Source organism: Python bivittatus, unplaced genomic scaffold, assembly GCF_059951505.1.
Source record: "Python bivittatus isolate LINGU-HERP-01145 unplaced genomic scaffold, Pbiv_v1 ctg000530_np1212, whole genome shotgun sequence".
Lineage (NCBI taxonomy): Eukaryota > Metazoa > Chordata > Lepidosauria > Squamata > Pythonidae > Python > Python bivittatus.
In genome coordinates, this window is record NW_028277085.1 from 4,899,749 (window position 1) to 4,919,450 (window position 19,702).

Here is a 19,702-nt window from a genome sequence, read left to right on the forward strand (position 1 = left end):
TGATTGGATCATGCCCCAATGGGGTCATGTTATCAATAAATGTTTGTTTGCTTGCTTGTAATGGATTAGTTCTGTTAGTCCAGCCAATTGTGGCTTATTCAGTAAGCCGTGATTAAACAAACATAGCTTGGCCCAAGAGGTCTTAGAATACCAAGGGCCACCCTGTATATCTGGATAACAACGTTAACAATTAACAATGTTAACCTAATATACAAAAAACCCAATGTTAATTTAATATATAAAAATGCACGTTGGAGGGATGATGAACTTCTGAGATTCAACGAGAGTAGCTTACCCAGGCCCTTTCAGTTCAATCCACGAGAGTTCTGTTTTTGTTTTTTAACATCCGTATGAAGCCATTGAGGTCATCCAACAGTTCGGGGAACAGTATCCTCAGTATGCTGGTGACACCTCGCTATACATCGCTGCCCAGGAGCTGTTGATGTTCTGTCCCAGCGCCTGGAGGCTGTGATGGGAAAGAACAAGTTGGGATTGCCATTTGTAAATTAGGTTCTCTTTTGGTAATGGTGTTATCCCCAGATAAGACAGGCCCAACCTGTCCAGGAGCAGGTTCATGATCTGGGGGTCCTTCTGGACTCGTGGCTTCTGCTTGAAGAGCAGGTAGAGACCATGGCTGGAAGAGCCTTTGCCCAGTGAGTCCTCCACATCCCTGCCTTAGTCAACCCGCTCCACCCGCATAATGCATTCCTATTCGTTTCCTTTTCTCATCAGGTGACCCATCTCCACGAGGAAATAGGCCAAGCTGTTGGCATGTAATAGTTACATCTGCTCTATCCTTCGCAAAGATGTCAGGCTGGAGGGTGCCTCTGTCTCTCGGGGGGAGGGTGAGCTTAGAGGGGAGAAAGCGGGACATTTGGCCAAAGACAAAGCTCTGTGGCTCCCTCAGGAAAGCAGTTTGCTTGTCGTGCAGCGTGAGCTGCCTGGAGCCCTTTGAATTGGGGAGAGAACTGGGAAGCCAACTCCCTAACCAGCGAAGCAGGGAAGCAGAGTGGGAAACAATGAAAGCCCCCCCCCCCCCCGCTTCACTTCTACAACTGTGCCTTCTGCACAATTGCTTTCCATGAAAAAGAACACAGGAATTGGAGCAGCTTGTCCAAGAAATATTGTGTCATCTTTGGCTCCATCTGGACTGGGTGCTGTGGGTACAGTCATAAAATGATCCAACCTTCATGAGGAGAGCGCTGGCAATAGCATGTCATGACTGAGGATGGCTGTAAAGAACAGTTCGAATTCTCTGGGGTGCCTTGTTTTCATGGCTGTCGTTTCAAGCATGCTAATTTGATTTTGTATTTTTATTCTATCCTTTTCTTTCTTTTTTAAAATCACACCCGCCGGCTGGAGTGTCCTGCTTGGATGGAAAAGTGGCATCCAAAATCAAATTGATGAGGGGAGTGAAACTGACTGATGATTCTCCAGCTTCTTCTAGCATAAGCAAGATGGTCAGAAGTTTCCCCTTTGGATTCCAATTAACCATGGTTTAATTCTATTTCCCAAACCCTAAACTCTTATTAATTTTAACCATGGGTGAAACAAGCTGGCAGCAACAACAGAGATTCCAAGGCTAGCTTCTTAGAACTGGAAAAAACAGGCTGGAGATAGATAGGTGATAGATAGATATATATATATAGATAGATAGATAGATAGATAGATAGATAGATAGATAGATAGATAGATGGATGGATGGATGGATGGATGGATGGATGGATGGATGGATGGATGGATGGATAGATAGATAGATAGATAGATAGATAGATAGATAGATAGATAGATAGATAGATAGATAGATAATCTGTTGTGAGCCACCCAGAGTCACTTAGATGAGATGGGTGGCCATTCAAACCAAATCAAATTAAATCAAATCAATTTCCTGACTCACTGAAGATGTGCATAAAAAAATCCAGGCCAAAGACCTCGTATATTACAATGACATAGAAAATTCCAAATGCTCTTGGAATCCCTTCTTCTTCCCCTGAGTGGTTGATTTTTATATTGGATATATTGATTCTATGTGTTCTGGTATTGCATTTCAGTCCTTGTATTTATCAATTGACTTGATTATATCCCATTTTCCCTCTTGAAGTTCAAGGTAGTGTGCATAGCTTTTCTTATTTTTTTTCTCCTGCAACAACAGTCCTGTGAGGTAGGCTGAGCTGAGAGCTCCATCTTTGACTTTTTTTTACTTCTTCCGCAGACATTTCTCCTGGCCCACAACCCTCATCCTAGGCTAGAGAATCTGAAAATATGTAACCCGGTTGTGAACTAAATACCTCTGCTTTCCTTAAACAAGTCCAGATACAAGAGAAATGCACTTTCCATAGTCACTAGTCATTATGACCTGGAAGAAAGTTCCTTGTCCTTTTATTTTCTTTAAACTAATTTAATTTTACCGCTTGGAATGGTCAGCGGTAAAAGGAAATAAGGCCGCCAAAAAACACAGTGGGTAGACACCCTCAAAGCCAACAGCAGCTAGAGCATAAAACAATTAAAAGAGGCCATACAAGATTGGAAAATGTGGAGAGGGCTGGTCCGTAGAATTGCCAAGGATCGGACATGGTTGAACAGAGAGTATCAACACCATCGTTTTAATTTTGCTTGTGCTGTCCTTCAGTAATGCAGAGTAACAAAATGATTATAGAAAGGAAAGGGTGCCCTCTACCGCTCCCAGCAAGGCCTTCCCTTAAGACTCAGGATCTCCGTGTGATTTTACTTCATTTAACCCAATGTTGGAGGGTCGATTCTACTGGTTTCCTTAAAAGCAGGACTTCAGCTGGTTTCCTGTATAGCTGGTTGAAAATGGCACAGTGAGTCATTCGTGCATGGCCAATGGTTTGCAAGTCACATCTGCTGAATGTTCACTTTAAGCCAAAACCCAAAAAACACACAATGGCTTTGTGCAATGTGACAACCCCATGGATTACCAGCCGCAGTTCATTTTGCGCAATGAAGAATTTAGCACCACTTCAAGGTCAGTTGATTCCTGGTCAGATCTGTGGGTTTGATTTGGATAGTCTTTACAATTCTTCTCTTATGAATTATGTTTATTATTAAATATCATGAATTGCTAATTCATTATTCATTCATTAATATTATTATTAAATGTTGCTCATGGCTTCTCTTATGGCGAAGGTTTCATGCAGAAATGAGTTTGCATGTGTGAATGAGGACACAGTTAGGAAAATTGCTACATCAACTCCGCACATTTTGGTCTGTAAGCATGTTAGGCACCATGTTTCACCAAGGTTTCCGGTATTTGCAGAAATCACCTGTGTGCAAAGAAATAAAAATATCACAATGCAAGTCTGGAAGGACATTTGATAGGAAAGAAGTAACTTCAGAAAGTTGATGCAACCAGGGAGAAAGGAAGAAGCATGAATTACTTCAGTGTTTCTCAACCTTAGCCACTTTAAGATGGGTGGACTTCAACTCCCAGAATTCCCCAGCCAGCATGCTGGCTGGGGGATTCTGGGAGTTGAAGTCCACCCAACGTAAAGTGGCTAAGGTTGAGAAACACTGAATTACATGTTGCTTCCTCAAAGGGGACCCAGAGAAAAAGGGAGACAGAAGCCAGAGGAATTTTTTGGAGTATTTGTGGAGAGACAGAGAGATGGAAAGAAAGCAGAAAGTCTTTAAACTAAGACATTTAAGGAGTCCTAGCAAGAAAGAACGACAATTTTGAGTGACTTTCCTAGTTGCGAGGCCTCCTTCCTCCTGTACTATTTATTAGGAATTCAGCTAAGCAATTAGGCTGAATTAAAGCATGAGACAGAATTATATGGGGATAAAATAAAGGTCTTGTTGACATTTCTGAAGCAAAAACAAAACAGAACAAAGTGGGCTTGTGTGCTTGAGGTAACCTACCCTCAATTCCACTGAAGAGGGCGTTGAGGCACCCTGATATTTCGCCATTGTTGCAAAATTTTCTATATAACATGCTTGGAACACAAGGTGTGTATGAATGATATGATTTTGGAAGGAACCAGGTATTGTTCATCTCCAGACCATATTTATTTATTTATTTATTTGCTTGTTTGTTTATTTAATTAATTAATTAATTAAATTTCTCCCCCGCCCATCTCCCCCCAATGGGGGACTCTGAGCAACTCACACAAAATATTAAAACCATAAATACATATAAATACATAAAACATCAACATTTAAAAACATTACTAAAAAAGAGGAAAAGGAGAGTCCAAGAAGATGAAGAATCTGGGGCTGAAGACAGCAGGCCTCTATGGGGCTAGCCCTCCCCATGCTTGATGTCTTCCCTCCCCACCCCAGGCCAAGTGGCAGAACCAGGTCTTCAAGGCCCTTTGGAAGGCCAGGAGTCAGGGGGCCAATTGCACCTCTGGGGGCAGAATGTTCCAAAGAGCGGGGGCTACCGCAGAGAAGGCCCGCCTTCTGGACCCCGCTAATCGGAGTTCTTTTACTGAGGGGGTCCGAAGCATGTCCCCTCTGTGTGATTGGGTGGGACGGGTTGAAGTCATGGGGGAGAGGCGGTCCCTTAGGTAACCTGGTCCCATGCCATGTAGGGCTTTAAAGGTGATAACCAACACCTTGAATTGGACCCGGAAGCAAACTGGTACCCAGTGCAGCTCGCAGAGCAACGGTGTTACATGGGCCCTTCTTGGGGCTCCAAAAATAGCCTGCGCGGCTGCATTCTGGACCAGCTGTAGCTTCCGGATAGTCTTCAAGGGTAGCCCCATGTAGAGTGCATTGCAGTAGTCTATCTGGGAGATAACAAGGGCATGAGTGACTGTTCATATCAGTTGCAGCAAGCAGGGCCAAGGGTTAGGATGATGGGAATTAACACAACAATATTTGGAGGGTCACAAGTCTCTGCCCTGCCTTATTGCTCATCCTCACGTCTTACACAAGAGTTGCATTTGCACAATACATTAAAACAATCCAATGCCATCCAAGGGTATCAGAAAGACCACTTCCATCCTGCATTGGACCCATGCAGGCCAGGAATTCAGAGGATTGTAGCTTCTCCCCCATCCAGTAAGTGCTGGAGAAGGCTGAAAGATGATTACTGATATTAGTACTAGGGTTTATGCATGCCTTCAAGCCCATCTTGACTCCTGGTGACTGCCTGGACTAGTTCCTGCAGTGTTCTTGGCAAGGTTTTGTTCGAAGTGGTTTGCCATTGCCTCCTTCCCAGGGCTGAGAGAGAGTGACTGGCCCAGGGTCACCCAGCTGGCTTCGTGCCTAAGGTGGGACTAGAACTCCCAGTCTTCTGAAGTAATGGTAAGTGGGAAAGACCGTGGGAGGCTGGGCCAAGAGACGCTGTGAAGGGAACGGTCAGATAAGAGACAGCATAGCCCACAGCTGGATAGTGGGTGGGGCAAGAGGCTCAGAAGGGACCCTCCTTAGTTTCTTGGGCTATAAAGGAGATGGGGGGAGAATTGTACTTTGAAACTTGCAAGATTGATGTCGGCCTCGTGGGGTAAACCAGACAGGAATCACCGCCAGATGAGCTAATTCTACTTTATTGTAAAGCTACATTGACAGAATCTTGCAAGTCTGAAAGTACAATCCCCCCCCCCCCCATTGCACCCGATTGCTAGCCTGCGACCTTAACCACTACACCAAACGGGCTCTCCTTACGACTCATATTACTTACCTATTTATTCGAGCTTGGGTTGCCCCCAAACTCTTGCGCGTGTTGCTGAAAGGGACCATCGATTCCCCCCTCCCCGCTTTCTAGCTGAAGACCCCGCTCCCAGCCTGCTTGTTGTTGCTGCTGTTCGAAATACGGTAAACAGACCCAAGCCCCGCCTCCTCCTCGGAAGGCCCCGCCCCTCGACCCTCAGCACCCTGGACAGCGGCGACAGCTGCGCTGCGCCGAGCTCCGCCGCGCTCCGCCTCGCTCGCCCCGCCGGAGACAGCCGCCCGCCGGCGCGGGGAAGGGCAGCGTGCGGAGCCTCGCGAGAGCTGCGGCGCTGCAGCAGCGGGAGGCGCCGGCCGGCGGGCGGGCGGGCGCTGCGGGCCGGGATCCGGGCAGCAGCGGCGGTCGGTGGTGAGTCTGGGGCCGGCGGCGGCGGGCCCCGGCTGCGGGGAAGACCGGCCCTCCTCCGCATCGCCCGCGCGCGCCCTCCTGGGGGAGGGGGACGCGGCTGGGGAGGATGGGGGCGAGGGCGGAGCGGTTTGCGGGGAGGCCTGCCAGCCCTTGGAAAGAGAGGCCTCTGGAAAGGGTCCTTCCCCGTGCCCCCCTCCTCCTCCCGCGGCCGACATGGTCCAGGGGCTCCGCGCACCGGCCGATCCGCTCACCTTCCCTGGATGAATCCCCCCTTCTCCTCCCCAGCCGCGAACAGTTGCCAAGGTCTGTGGCGGTGGAGCCTCCCTCCTGCTCCCCCCCCCCCCGCCGTCGGTTCTTAGCCCTGATAGGATCTAAGAGAAGTCCTTCAGAGGGCAGCAGCTGCGGCGGCTAGCGAGCAAAAGATTTGGCTAGGGGGATTCAGGGCAAATGCCTTTCCTCTCTCTTCCTCTTCCTTCTCTGCAGTTTTCCTTGCTGGAGGGTGCAAAGGTGCTGAAGCCCAAACGGTGGAGTCACCCTTCTTGCTAGGTATTCACCGTGCTGGGCCGGACAAGTCCTAAGGACCCCATGGCTTTGCAATTCCCAGCTGGAAGGCCTGGCTTCACATATGATGCTAACCAACCCACCCATTGCAGCTCAGTAAAATGTGTGAACCCAGCCAGTAGGCACGGGGGGGGGGCACGGGGGGGTCTCCACTGATGACTGGGGCTTGCCTGGCGTCTCCAAAGCCTCCCCTTTTACTCTGAGGCAATGACGTGTTTATCACCTGCACCCGCTAAGCTCAGTGCGGATGTATTTTGGTTATGCGTGTATTTAAATTTAGAGTGGTGGTGAAAAGGTCCTTCTCCAAGATGAGAAGGGGTGTGAGGAAATGTACTGCAGATTTTTAGTGCAAAGATTCTCACGGGAGACTCCTCCAGAGAACAGGGAGCCTACCTTGAAAGCAGTGTGCAGAGCGCTGTTGCCCAGATGAACCCAGTGCTGTGAACTTTCTCTGCGCTAGCAATATCATCTTTGGAGGCTGTTGCAGAAACTGCCTATGGCTCAGTTCCTACATGATTCTAAACTACTGAGCATTTAATCAAGGTTTGTTAAATAAGCCATAGTATGCTCTCTATGACTGTAATAAAGATTTGGTTTGAAAGAAGCCATAGTTACCAGGGTTCACTTTAACTGCTAAGCCATAAACCACATTGGCTGGGCTCACACATTGCTTTGAGCCCAGGTTTCTCAACCTTGGCAGCTCTAAGATGGGTGGACTTCAACTCCCAGAATTCCCCAGCCAGCCCACACATCTTAAAGTTGCCAAGTTTGAAAAACCCTGCTCTAAGCCAAAACTGGTATGATGAAATGTGCATTGTGATGTCACATTGTAAGTCCCACCCTTTACGTGTATGATGTCACAATGTGCATACAGAAGGGGATGGAGTTTTGTCCATTGTCCTCTCTGCTGCTGCTGTGGTTGCTGGGTGAGAGAGAAAGATGTCTTCTGCAAGGTTCTTCGTGGTGGTCTTTGTAACTGAGCTGGAAGTGACAAGGCTGTTCTTGCCTATGGCATGAGAACAAAGCAAGATCCTTCAAGCTTTGCAGATTGTTGTCCTTAATGCTTGACTAGGAGTAAGAGGTTGTAGCGACCGCAGAACTGGATGACATATGGAAAACTCACATTGCCTCTCTCTTAATCCTAGCCCTAATCTCAATCTTCTGTTTGTACAACCCCATACAACAGTAACCCTAACATAGTTTGCATGGTAGTTTGGGTTTAGTGTGTTGTGTAAACCCAGCCCATTGTGGCTGAGTCGTCAAATTGTGATCAGTTTGAAAATCCCGGCTTAACACGATGCATGGGGTTTTGAAAAGATGGTTAAAACCTAGCTAAACCTTGCATGCCTAGACATCCAGTACAAGCCACAATGATGTCATATGCACCATATCACCATCATGCAAAGGAATTAGTTGGTTATTGGTGCAACAGTATTATAATGCACATGATGTCATTGTGGCTTCTGCCAGATCTCTGTACTACCACCATGGCTGATGGTGATGCTGCATTGATAGATACCAACTCTATTGCTTCTTTTCCCTTGGAGATAGTTGGACCAGGGTCACCTCCAAGTTCATTCAAGTCACTTTGACCATCTCCTGAGGCTTCAGGCACATGTTGCTGAACAACTGGCTTCAGGAGAAGTGAAAAAGACTTTCCAATGTAGGAGAGAGGGACTTAGCATCTGGCTACCTTGAAATAGCCTACGTCTGATCTGCGCTGACCATCTTACTGTCTAATCCACAGGCAGGATAAGCAGCCCTCGCCAAAGGACCAGAATAGCTTTACTAAGAGCCCTGTCTCATTTGCTCCTAGTTACAAGTCATGGTTCCGGTTGTGTTTTCTTATGCAAGAGCCCCAAAATCCACATTTAAAGCCATGGCAGAGAATCTGCCCTTCTCTGAGAGTTGTATTCCTATTTTTAGTAGATGGGCTGTGTCTGTCCTCAGGCCAACAGGGGTACTGGGAGTTGTGGCTCAGCATAGTCTGGATGGCCACAGGCTTTCCCTGATTCAGAGTCATTGAGATTTTGATTAATTCCAACCAGGGAGGACTGTAAAATGCACAAATTGGCTTGGCCTATCAGAAGTGGGCGAGTAAGCAGGTCACAGAAACGTTTATTTCTCAGCTTGTTTCCTTTAACATCATAGATGTTGGCTTAGAAAGATAAAAAGATAAACATGAAAAAAATAAAAACCGAAGTTAAGAAAGAGGAAAAAGAGAAAGAAAAAGTATAGTAAATAAGAAAAGAAAAAGGAAAAGATTTTTAAAAATGACTTCTGATCTTCCTTGCAGCAGTTGCAAACAAACTTATTGTCACTCCTCTCCCATCCAGGTTATATCACATAGCTTACTTCTTCCCACATTCAGCCCTTTTCAATCAGCAAATCCAGAAATCATCAAGTCATTTTTATCCATTTTCGGCAAAAAAGTTATTTCCGTTCTTTCAGTATTTTTTTAAATTAAATAAAAAAATCAAAGGAGCTATGACCTTTATCTGATCTAAGTCAAGTTTAAAGATTAAAAACCAGAGGGACGCACACCGGGGCCTTGACCGTTGCCAATTTGCATTTTTGCTTGCTATGTTGGGCTGATCTGCATTTCTCCTTAAATTAATGGTTTCCAACATTTCATCTGCACATTTGTATGAGAAGATGTTCATGTTGGCCAGATCAATATCCTCTTTTGTTCTTTCTTTCGATGATGCATTTCTTTGTGGTGCTGTTTAGAAAGCTGGGCAAGGCTATTCACTGGATTCATTCATCCAACAAGCCACAAGTTGTTCAACCAAGGCTTCCTGAATAAGTGTGATGGAATGGACTTATGAAGGCCAGGCTCAGGGAGATAAGCGTGTTCTTAGCCCCCAACAGGAGTGTGGGAAGTTCAAGAAGATGAGGCTGGCACCTCCCTAAGGAATTCACGGTGTTGTGGCTGGCTGGCTTGGGAACTAGGGTTCAGTCTGGTGAGATTTCTGTCTGGAGGTGGAAGATAATAAACACAACAGAACTGTATTTGCATTGTCTCTTGGAGTTTTTTGGGCTGAACTGGACATCAATCTCCCCAGACTGAACCCAAGTTCCCAAGCCAGCCAGCCAGCCAGTCACAACACCGTGAATTCCTTAGGGAGGTGCCAGCCTCATCTTCTTGAACTTCCCACGCTCCTGTTGGGGGCTAAGAACACGCTTATCTCCCTGAGCCTGGCCTTCATAAGTCCATTCCATCACAATAAGCCACCATTGGCGGGGCTCATACGGCAGATTGTCCTAAACCAGAGTGCATTCCCCCAATGGCTTTGCTTACCCAAGATGCAAAGCTAAATCTAGCCCAGGCTACACTGTGGCTGAAGGTGATGTGGCAACACAACCCAGGCTTGGTTACTCTTTAAGAGGAAGAGGACAATCATACAAAAATATTCAGAGTCTATCCGTGTGCAAACAAATCTATCGCCCTCTAGTGACTCAATGTTATAATGACACTATCCACCCATTTGTTCTTACTTCAGCTTCCGTGGTGACGTGAGATCAATTCTTGTCCAGCTACACAATAAATAAAAGACAGGGAAACACCATGGGAGGTAAGTGAGTGAAGATTTCCTTGTAAACTAAACCTTGTGCTTTGACTGGTGCTTTGAACAAAGTTTGGGAATGTGAAGACTTTAACCCTTTTTCTCTGGGTCCCCTTTGAGGAGGCAACAGGTAATTCAGTGTTTCTCAACCTTAGCCACTTTAAGATGGGTGGACTTCAACTCCCAGAATCCCCCAGCCAGCAAGTTGCCAAGGTTGAGGAATACTGCTTTAACCTGAGCAGTAATTTTGCACATAGTCTATAAAATGTGTGTGTGTGTGTGTTTTATCCTAGAGAAATGCTGAGGCTTCAGTCTTGCTTTTCAGTTTGGGAATGGAGGATACCCCCCCCCAAAGTGACTTTTCGCTTTTCTTGCAGAAAGAGTGAACAATTTCCCCCCTCTCCCCCGATTCATCCCCTTGAAGCCATGTTTTTACCAGGATTTTGAGGAGGAAATTCCACCCCTTCACAGAACCACAGTCAAACGTCTTTACTACCTCTGGATGTGTGAGTTTGGGGTCTGCGGGCAGAAGGGGCAATAAACTAACCAGACAGGAAAAAAAGAATGTATTGTTTTAACTCAAACCCAGACAAGGGCAGTGGAAAAAAAAGAATATATTGCTCTAATTAAAACTATATTATTTTCCCGTGGCAAAATTCCCTATTATATGCACAAGGCCGTACTGACAATAACCTTGAAATAATATCCTTCCATTTGGTTTCGTTTGTAAAAATGTGTTGCTATTATCTATCGGCATTCCCTTGGAAAATGAACACATTTCAGCTGGAGGCAGCCTCCTTTTCCCCTCTATCTGAATCCTGCCTTCTCCAAACCAGGTGTGGTCCCAGCTGCCTTGCCCAACCTGGTGCCCTACCACAATGCGTTGGACTACAGCTCCCATCATGCCGTGCATCTTGGCGGTAGCTGTTCCATGCCATGTTCAACCCCTCCAGCTTTTTAGTGGCTGATCTTGTGACTTTGGGGAGCAATCTTCTCTGAGCAGAACAGGGTCCCACCCCAGGCGATGGATGATCTCACAGGTTTGGTGGGAAGCGATGTAATCCGAGAGGAGATCTTAAGGACTGCTAGGGGCAGATCTTATGGATTAAAGTTATGTGAAGGCTGGGGGGGGGGGTAGGGGAGGTGATGTATTTGCTATTCCCTCCCCCCGCCACTGTTCCTGCTTTTCTGCAAGCCATCACAACCCTGATTGTCTACCGTTAGTCCCACTTCAGAATCAAGTCCCAAAAATCCCCCGAACCCCAAATACCTATAACATCTCTTTCATATCTAGATCTGCTAAGCCTTCTTGGTGGCACAGGGGCTCCTGGGGTTCAGTTAGAGCAGTGTTTCTCAACCTTGGCAGCTTCCAGATGGGCGGACTTCAACTCCCAGAATTCCCCAGCCAGCAAGGCTGGCTGGGGAATTCTGGGAGTTGAAGTCCGCCCATCTGGAAGCTGCCAAGGTTGAGAACTGCTGAATTAGAACTTTGCATTTAGGAAGTGCCTGATAGAATTGCATCTTGCTTTTTCCACCCTATTTCATGGCATCTCTCTCTTCTTTTGGCCTCTCAATGCATGAGTTTCCCATAAAGCCACTTGGGATGTGCAGCTTGGAAATGGGGAATGGCCCTGCATTGAGTTTCTGAACTGGGGCATTTCTAGGATCTTCGGGGTCCTCCCTTTGTCTCCCACTGTGTGATCTGCTCCTTTGCTCCTTCTCTCTCTCTCTCCCTGTCTCTCTATCGGTCTCTTTGTATAAATGTGTTTGCAGTGAATAGCATCACCTTGGCGGTCAATCTGATCGGTTGCCTCGCATGGATGATTGGAGGCGGCGGAGCCGTTAACTTTGGACTGGCAATCCTTTGGCTAATTCTCTTTACACCCTGCTCCTATGTCTGCTGGTTTAGACCCATTTACAAAGCCTTCAAGTAAGTGATAGGGCGGGGTCTTGGCTTATGTTCCTCTCTCCTTCTTCTGCAAGGGCGTCCATTGGCTCATCAGAACCTCCTCTTTACAGCCACTCCTTGTTTAGTGACCGCCTCGGTTAGCGACCGTTCACAAATGCGGCAGTAATAAACAGGAATAAAAAAATTAATTTGCCGACCAATGCCTGCGTTTACAACTAACCAAACCAGTTCAACTGTCCTTGGGGGGGGGGTCCAACCTCTCCTTCAAAGCCTCCAGAGATGGAGAACCCACAACCTCCATAGGGAGATGGTTCCCCTGATGGAATGTGGAGTATGTTGGACATAGAACAGTCTGAAATGACAGGAATGCTTTAAAATCCCCTTGCTGGCCTCAGCCCTCGATGAGCCATTTAGCCAAAGCAGCACGTGCTTAGGGCACCAAGGGAAGGGGGGCACTGCAGTTTTTCCCCCTTCACACTTTCACCGCCACACCCGACTTTGATCTTCAATAAATGTTTGCATTTGTGTCCCCTCCCCCCTTATAACGATTTCATTAAAACATGCATTAAAAAGGCTTGGAAATTTGCGTTTTTCTACCACCCCAATTACAAGTATATAATTTGCTTACATGGCTTACAGCTATTTAGTGTTAAAGAAATATATTTTTAAAAAGTTTTTATTTAATACTGCATCGTTGTGGGGTCTGACCTGGAAGACAACTGAATTTTTCCTCTCTTGTTTCACCTGCTGCCCTGACTGAGTCTCTGTGTCCTGTCTGTTAAGCCATGGAACGGCCAAGGGGCAGCGCTGCTGGGCTGTGCCCGGGGAATCTGTTGGCCTTCATCCAGCCCTGGCTGGTCTACCCGGAGGAGAGAGCTGATCTAGCAGAATTGCAACGTGGTCTCCGCAAGACATTTCTGCTTCTGCAGGGCTGGCCCTTGAAATTCCAAAGGGGCTGGTTGGGCCCAAAGGACATTTTGCAGGATGAAGAGCCTTTTTTCTCTCTGCAGCGCCCATCCTTGTCATGGCAAAGGCGGTGAGACTTCCTTTCTCTTCCAGGACGGACAGCTCCTTCAGTTTCATGGCGTTCTTCTTTACCTTCATGGCGCAGCTCGTGATCAGCATCATTCAGGCAGTGGGTATCCCCGGCTGGGGAGTTTGGTAAGTGGGGCCACACCGCCTGGTGAAAGGCATCGCTGTCGGTTCATGGTTTCGCTCGCTTTGGCCTTCCCAGCCTGGCGTTTTTCGTCACCCGCGGGAGCTCGGTGCCCAGAACTACCAGGGGGCTGGGTTTTGTAGAGGAGAAGCAAAACAGCCGGTTGGAAAACAGGGGCAGAACATTTGCTGATGGACTAGGCTAAATGATGGTTGTTTTTTTCCCAAGGCGGGAAGAACTTGCAGTCTTGTACTGAAAGGCATGTCTTTTCTTCACCTGCTTCAAACTGAAGACTTGCATCATTTGGCTAGGATCCTTGTCATCACAGGATTAAATGGATCCAGACAGAATAAGCAGCTCTTGAGTGATGGCGAGAATGCCCCAAATTTCTCTAAAAAGTGTTTTTCTCTTGTTTTGCTACAGTGGCTGGATCGCAGCAATCTCTTTCTTTGGGACCAATGTGGGCTCGGCTGTAGTAATGCTAATTCCCACCATTCTCTTCACGGCCATGTCTGTGTTCTCCTTCATTGCTCTCAGTATGGTAAGAGAGTAGTTTTATTCATTGAAAACCTTTATACTCTCATCTTTTCAGAGCAGTGTGCCGATCCACAAAAAAGAGAACCCTGCCTTGGGTTTACCAGTACCAGAGGCACAGCATGAAAGGAAGGAAGGTTTGGAGGGAAGAGGAAAACTGGGTCTCCTTGTTCCTAATTCACTATACCCTGTTAGCTACAGCACTGCACTGGCTCATATTTGAAACCTTAGAAAAATGCCAGTGTTCTTCATCTTCCTAGCTTTGTAGCAACCAAATGCTGCGTCTTAAGGTTATTTGTGAAATGCGACACAAAGAGTCCTTAAAACAGCCTCCCCATCCATTTCTGTTGGGATTTCAACTCTGAGATTCCCACCAGCCTGGCCAAGATGCTGGAGGATTTTTTAAATGATGTCTTTAATAAACCACAGTGCTGTAATTTGCATACCATTTGCAAATGTTATGCATATTAATTGCAGTTCAGCATCATTTATTCATTTGTTATTGAAGTTAAGCTCCACCTTTCTACCCATGCAACAATCAGGACAGTTTACAGCAGGGGAAGAAACAATACAAAATGTAAACCACATAGCAACAATACCTTGAAAACCCAATTTTAAAAAAAGCAAATATTAAAATAAATAAATAGACAATTAAATTAATACTTAAAAGCTTGGCAGGAGAGGTCTGTTTTTACCAACTCCCTAAATGTAAGGAAAGTAGGGGGGGTATTGGATCCCTAGGAAATACATTTAGCACTGTTGGGGATCCAGGAGGAGATCCTTCTGTGTAGCTGTTTGCTCAGGAGGGTGATCTGCTGTTTTAGAAGTTCGGAGTTTTTGTCCTGCTGTTTGGTTATTGGCCCGTGCCCTTTGAAACCCCTGTGCTTGGGATTTAAATTTTCCCAGCTGCCTTACACACCTTCCTGTTCTGAGCAGCAGGACAGTGGATCGTTCAAAAGTCCCCAAATGCCACTTAACTAGAAAGGGCAGATGCCATTTTATGGTACAACTGGAGGTCGATTAGCTTAGCCCTGTCAACCTAGCCCAAACAATCAGGGAGCCTGTCGACTCCAGGATCTGTCCTTCCTTCCTTCCTTCCTTCCTTCCTTCCTTCCTTCCTTCCTTCCTTCCTTCCTTCCTCTTCCCTTTTTCCTTCCTTCCTTCCTTCCTTCCTCCCTCCCTCCTTCCTCTTCCTTTTTCCTTCCTTCCTTCCTTCCTTCCTTCCTCCCTCCCTCCCTTCCTCCCTCCCTTCCTCTTCTCTTTTTCCTCCCTCCCTCCCTCCCTCTTCTCTTTTTCCTTCCTTCCTTCCTCCCTCTATTCCTCTTCTCTTTTCCCTCCCTCCCTCCCTTCCTTCCCCCATCTCCCCCAGAGGGTGACTCCGGGCGGCTGACAATTAAAATGCAAACAGTAAAAACATAAATATCCATATTAACTGAGCTAAAACATCTGCATAAAAAGGCTGCCTACAATGTTTTCCTTCCCATGCAGGTGCACAAGTTTTACCGAGGGAGCGGCGGGAGTTTCAGCAAGGCCCAGGAGGAGTGGACCACCGGCGCCTGGAAAAACCCGCAAGTCCAGCAGGCAGCACAAAATGTGGCCGTGGGCGCTGCCCACAACGCCATGATGCAGCACGAAACGCAGTATTCAGCCACCCCTAGCTATAACTACCCCAATGACATGTGAGGTGTGAGGACCCCCGTCAGATGTGAACCCCAGGAGGTGTTGGCTTGTAGGTGGGCAGAAAGAGCGAAAGGAGGCGTGCGGGTGTGGGTGCGGGTGTGTTCTGTCGGTGTCCGAGGGATGAATCCCACCATCCGGCTGTGTGGGGGGGAGAAAAGAGGGCGGGAGAGTAACTTCCATAGAAAACCTCTGATTTTGATCCTTCTTCCGGCCCGTGGGGCTGATCCTGGGTCCCCGTCCTCAGGACCCCGCGGCGTCTCCTCTCTCCTCCAAAGAAACGCATTGCCCTGCAGGACAGTTGTGTTGTGCTGTGGTGCCTGTGCGTGCGTGTGTGCTCATTTCTCCTTATTTTGTGAAACTGTGTACGGTGGTGTTTTTCGACATTTCTCGTGGTGATCATGATCTTTCTAGCCGCATTGGAGCATCAGAGGGGCCGCAGAAAAGCGGCCTTTCCCTCTCTGAGAGGGAAGCCTTAGGCATTTCCCTGCTTCTCCAGTCCATGATTGTTGCTTCCTGGAAGAACTTTTCCCATCCTTGGCATCGATTCTCCCTGCTGTACAGTGGATTGCTGGCTTCTTAACCCTTCACTCTGGCTCTTTCTCCCTCTCGAAGCCGTGACTTCAACCCCACTCCATCTCTGCACGCTCTTCTTCAGTCATCAGCTTAGTTCGATGTGCCCTTGTCCACAAAAGACCCCAGAGCATTTTTGATACGGCAGGAAGTCCGTATTCAACCCGTGGCTTTCAAAAACCCAGGAGGGAGCAGCACCGCGAAGCTCTCCCTTGTTTGCATTGAGGCAGACCTCCAAGCTCAAACCCAATTCCTCACCAAGTTGATCGGAACAGTCATTCAGTAACCATGAAGGGGACCCTCAAAGAAGCGTTTTTGCTCGGGTGAGGCTCCCAAAATGCTTTGGCCCTGGGCGAGGTGCTCATTAATCCCTCGCACACCTGCACTTAAATCTCTATGGCTTTTTCCTTGAACTGAATCTGGTGGCTTCTTGGCTTGTGTGTGCCCAACCAGTTTAACCAGGTCAGAAGACTAACTGACAGAGCAGAAGCCTGCTTACGAGCGCTGAGCTTGGTGAGGTCTATTTGTGACTTACGTATTGGACCGATCCAAGCCCATCGCATTACTATATGGTTTAATGTCTTGCATGAGCCCAGATAATGCCTTCACTTGGTCCCTCGGTTCAGATGTTGTGTGAATGCCTCTGTTCTCTATTCCCCTTTTCTCAATTATGGTTTCTCCCCATAACCCCAACAGCAAAGACCCAGGGAAGAAGTCTGGTTAAAAATGGGCTCATTTCAGATTCCCGGAAAGGGCATTTTTGTCGAGATGGAAGCCAAACCAACCTAGTCTGCCTTGGATGTTTTCCTCATCGTTTCTATCCTGTTACCTTCCCCGATTGCTCCCTTTCAGCCTGAGCTCGTTCACGTTTTATGAATCTACACTTTATGAATATCAGAGTAAAGACACTGAAAAGGCAGGCCTGCCTTTAATAGCATCTGGAAGGACTAAACAACCCCCAACTTGGATTTTAGGGTGGATTTCCAACCCAACTCTTCATTCCACGAGGACCTGCGCTGTGTTTTTGCTCTCCGAAATGGCACGATCAACGTTTCTAGGTTTAACGCTTTAAAAGCGGGTTCATCTTGCAATGCATCTTGAAGCAGCCAAGCGACCTAGGACCTGGCCTGACTTTCTTGCAGAATATCAGCTCCTTTCCTTTCAAGGGCATCTGCAGGGAGGTGGTCAAAAAAGTCAAGGCAACTTTGTAAACCAAGCTCTGCCCATTTGTCACGTACATCACACCTTGACTTTTTTTTGGCCCGCTTGCAGACCCATCTGCTTTGTTCCTTTGCACGATTCCACTCCTTTCCAGCATCTGTCAAGTCTGTGAAATGGGGTTGGGCCTCTGTTGAGGGGGGAGCATTCTGGGCTGTGCTGTTTTAAGCCGCTCTGTTGATCTCAGCCATCTCTCCAATGCACGTCAGCTAAATGCAGCATTTTCTTAGTTTCGTGGCTGAGATGGGGTGAACGCAGCTCACCGTCCACAGCACGTGGAGTTGGTGGGCGCAGTTGAAATCTTCGGGTTGGCCTCGGTTTATCTCCCTTCCCAGTTGAGTCAGGCTTTAGAAATACAGAACCTTCTGCTCTTCCCTCCCCCCCCCTTTTAAAAAGAGCAGGTTATTCTGAAAGAAGCCATTGAGTTCTCAGGGTGTGTGAAGAGGTGATTGACTCGTGTACTGCTGGAAATAGGAAAGCAGATCAAAGCTGTAAACCGAGCAGAACACAGTTCCCACTGTCAAGAGAGAAAAGTACGAGGTGAGCGCCCGACAAAAGTTTAGCTGCCGCTGAAGTGTTAACATTGCTGTGGCCTGAAGATGGGAGATCACCGCCAGGCAGAACGCTCCTCCTATAAAAAAAGGAAAAACTTGCATGGAGAAAACCAGCAGGACAGGGACAAGGCTGGAGTTGCACGCTGATCCTTCAGAAGCTAGATTTCTGTGCAGGGAGCTTGTTTTTGTATGGGAGAGCATTCCTTCGTCTGCGTCCGTCCTTGCCTCCAGAGGCTCAAGTGTTAGGCTCCGTTCCCAACTTTTTCAGCTCGGTGAGAATCTAGTGGCAACTGGATGGCGTGTGTGTGCGTGTGCAAGAGGGAGAGAGGCTTAATCCGTTCTTTCATGCAGATCTTGCAGATTGTAAGTGGCCAAACAGCCTTTAGGGCTGGCACAAACCCTAAAAAATAGCAGGTCTTGTGGTACAAAGGAGTCCTCTGCCAGAACTCTGTCCTGGGGAATATAGCATGGGGTCCAGTTCGGCGGCTTTCAACTGGAGGCCGTACAAGTGAAAGAAATCCTGTGGGCTCAGCTTTCATTTCCCTCGGGTTTCAAAAGAGAGGGGGACGTCTCTGATCCCTGGAAAGGTAGTTGAGGAAAGGGTGCTTGGAGCTGAGTTGGAAAAAAAGTCCACAATGGTCCGGAAATTCCGTTTCGTCTCGCAACATTTTTTTTCCCTTCCCCAAATTTCTGATCCTTGAGATATGTCTGGAAGGGAGAGAAAGTCCAACGGCCATTAATTTTGCAAACTTCATGGTTAGCCAGCCTGTGGTTCCTATTTCTGTTTGTCGGTGCTCCTGTTCCAATTTTGTTCGGCTTATCTCCTCTTCAGTTGGGTTTTTTTTTCCTGTTTACTCATGGTGGCTACATTCCGGGGGAAATCAGCAGCTCCTTTGGCAACCTGATCATGTCCTCAGGATTTGTCCTGCATTTGAGGTTGTGTCAGACACTGAACCTCAGAAGTGGCAGCCTTTGCACATAATTGCCAGAGATGCTGGGGATTTTTCCTAGTGATCTTAGTGGTGCAACAGCTATGCAAGGAAGCTCTTAAAGGAGGGGGGCGGGGCCAATATTGAGAAGGACTATTCTGGACCATTAGTATATATTCTTCAATTTGTAGATTGCTTTTATTTGTTGGACTACAGGTAGTCCTCGACTTACGACCACAATTAGGACCGGAACTTCCATTGCTAAGCGATGCAGTCGTTAAGTGAGTTACACCTGATTTTATGACCTTTTTGCCAGTCATTAAGCGAATCAGCGTGGTCATTAAGTGAATTCAGCTTCCATTGACTTTGCTTGTCGGAAGCTGTCTGGGAAGGTCGCAAATGGCGATCATGTGACCCAGGGACACTGCAACTGCTGTAAATACATGCCAGTTGCCAAGCACCTGAATTTTGATCACGTGACCGCGGGGACGCTACAGTGGTTATAAGTGTGAGGACTGGTCGTAAGTCACTTTTTTCAGCGCCATCATAACTTTGAATGGTTGTTAAACAAACGGTCGTAAATCAAGGACTACCTGTAAGCTGATTGCAACAGTCTGATAGCAGAAGCTGAGAATGTTACTATTATTCCAAAAAGAGAAGGACTTCTGCATATTTGCATTGATTCCAGGTGTGCTCCTCTTCTTCTAGCACTGCAGAGGTCTGTTCTCCTACAAAGTCTTCCCTTGGTGCAGAACAGATCTATTCACCTACTTTTCTTCCCACCGATCCCCAGAATAGCCATGGTCATCATAATCCTGATGCTGTATCTAATTCACCATATTTTTTTTGTACAAAAATAGATATCTCAATGGAAAATGGAGAGGGAATTTTAAAACATCCAACCACATGTGATTATACAGTTGTTCCATGTCTGTCCCTGATGAAACAGTGTCAACCTGGAAATTAATGAATAAATTAAATTGTA

General features: G+C 47.1%; 1 protein-coding gene across 2 annotated transcripts; it reads left to right on the plus strand.

Annotated features, from left to right (window-relative positions):
- Positions 1–5,872: 5,872 nt before the first annotated feature.
- SCAMP5 (secretory carrier membrane protein 5) lies at positions 5,873–19,702 on the plus strand. Of its 2 annotated transcripts, XM_088148432.1 has the most exons (8): positions 5,873–6,040; positions 6,524–6,586; positions 10,105–10,176; positions 10,545–10,673; positions 11,941–12,097; positions 13,136–13,237; positions 13,656–13,773; positions 15,255–19,702. In XM_088148432.1, exons 3-8 carry the CDS (start codon positions 10,170–10,172, stop codon positions 15,447–15,449), a joined length of 708 nt encoding a protein of 235 aa, XP_088004558.1. In that variant the 5' UTR covers positions 5,873–6,040; positions 6,524–6,586; positions 10,105–10,169; the 3' UTR covers positions 15,450–19,702. The 2 variants fall into 2 exon arrangements, with proteins under 2 accessions (XP_088004558.1, XP_088004559.1); XM_088148433.1 differs by lacking the exon at positions 6,524–6,586.

Coding starts and splice junctions, on each gene's coding strand:
- SCAMP5 (XM_088148432.1), top strand. Junction 10,674..11,940: donor TCTTTACTACCTCTGGATGT/GTGAGTTTGGGG, acceptor ATGTGTTTGCAG/TGAATAGCATCACCTTGGCG. Junction 12,098..13,135: donor CCCATTTACAAAGCCTTCAA/GTAAGTGATAGG, acceptor TTTCTCTTCCAG/GACGGACAGCTCCTTCAGTT.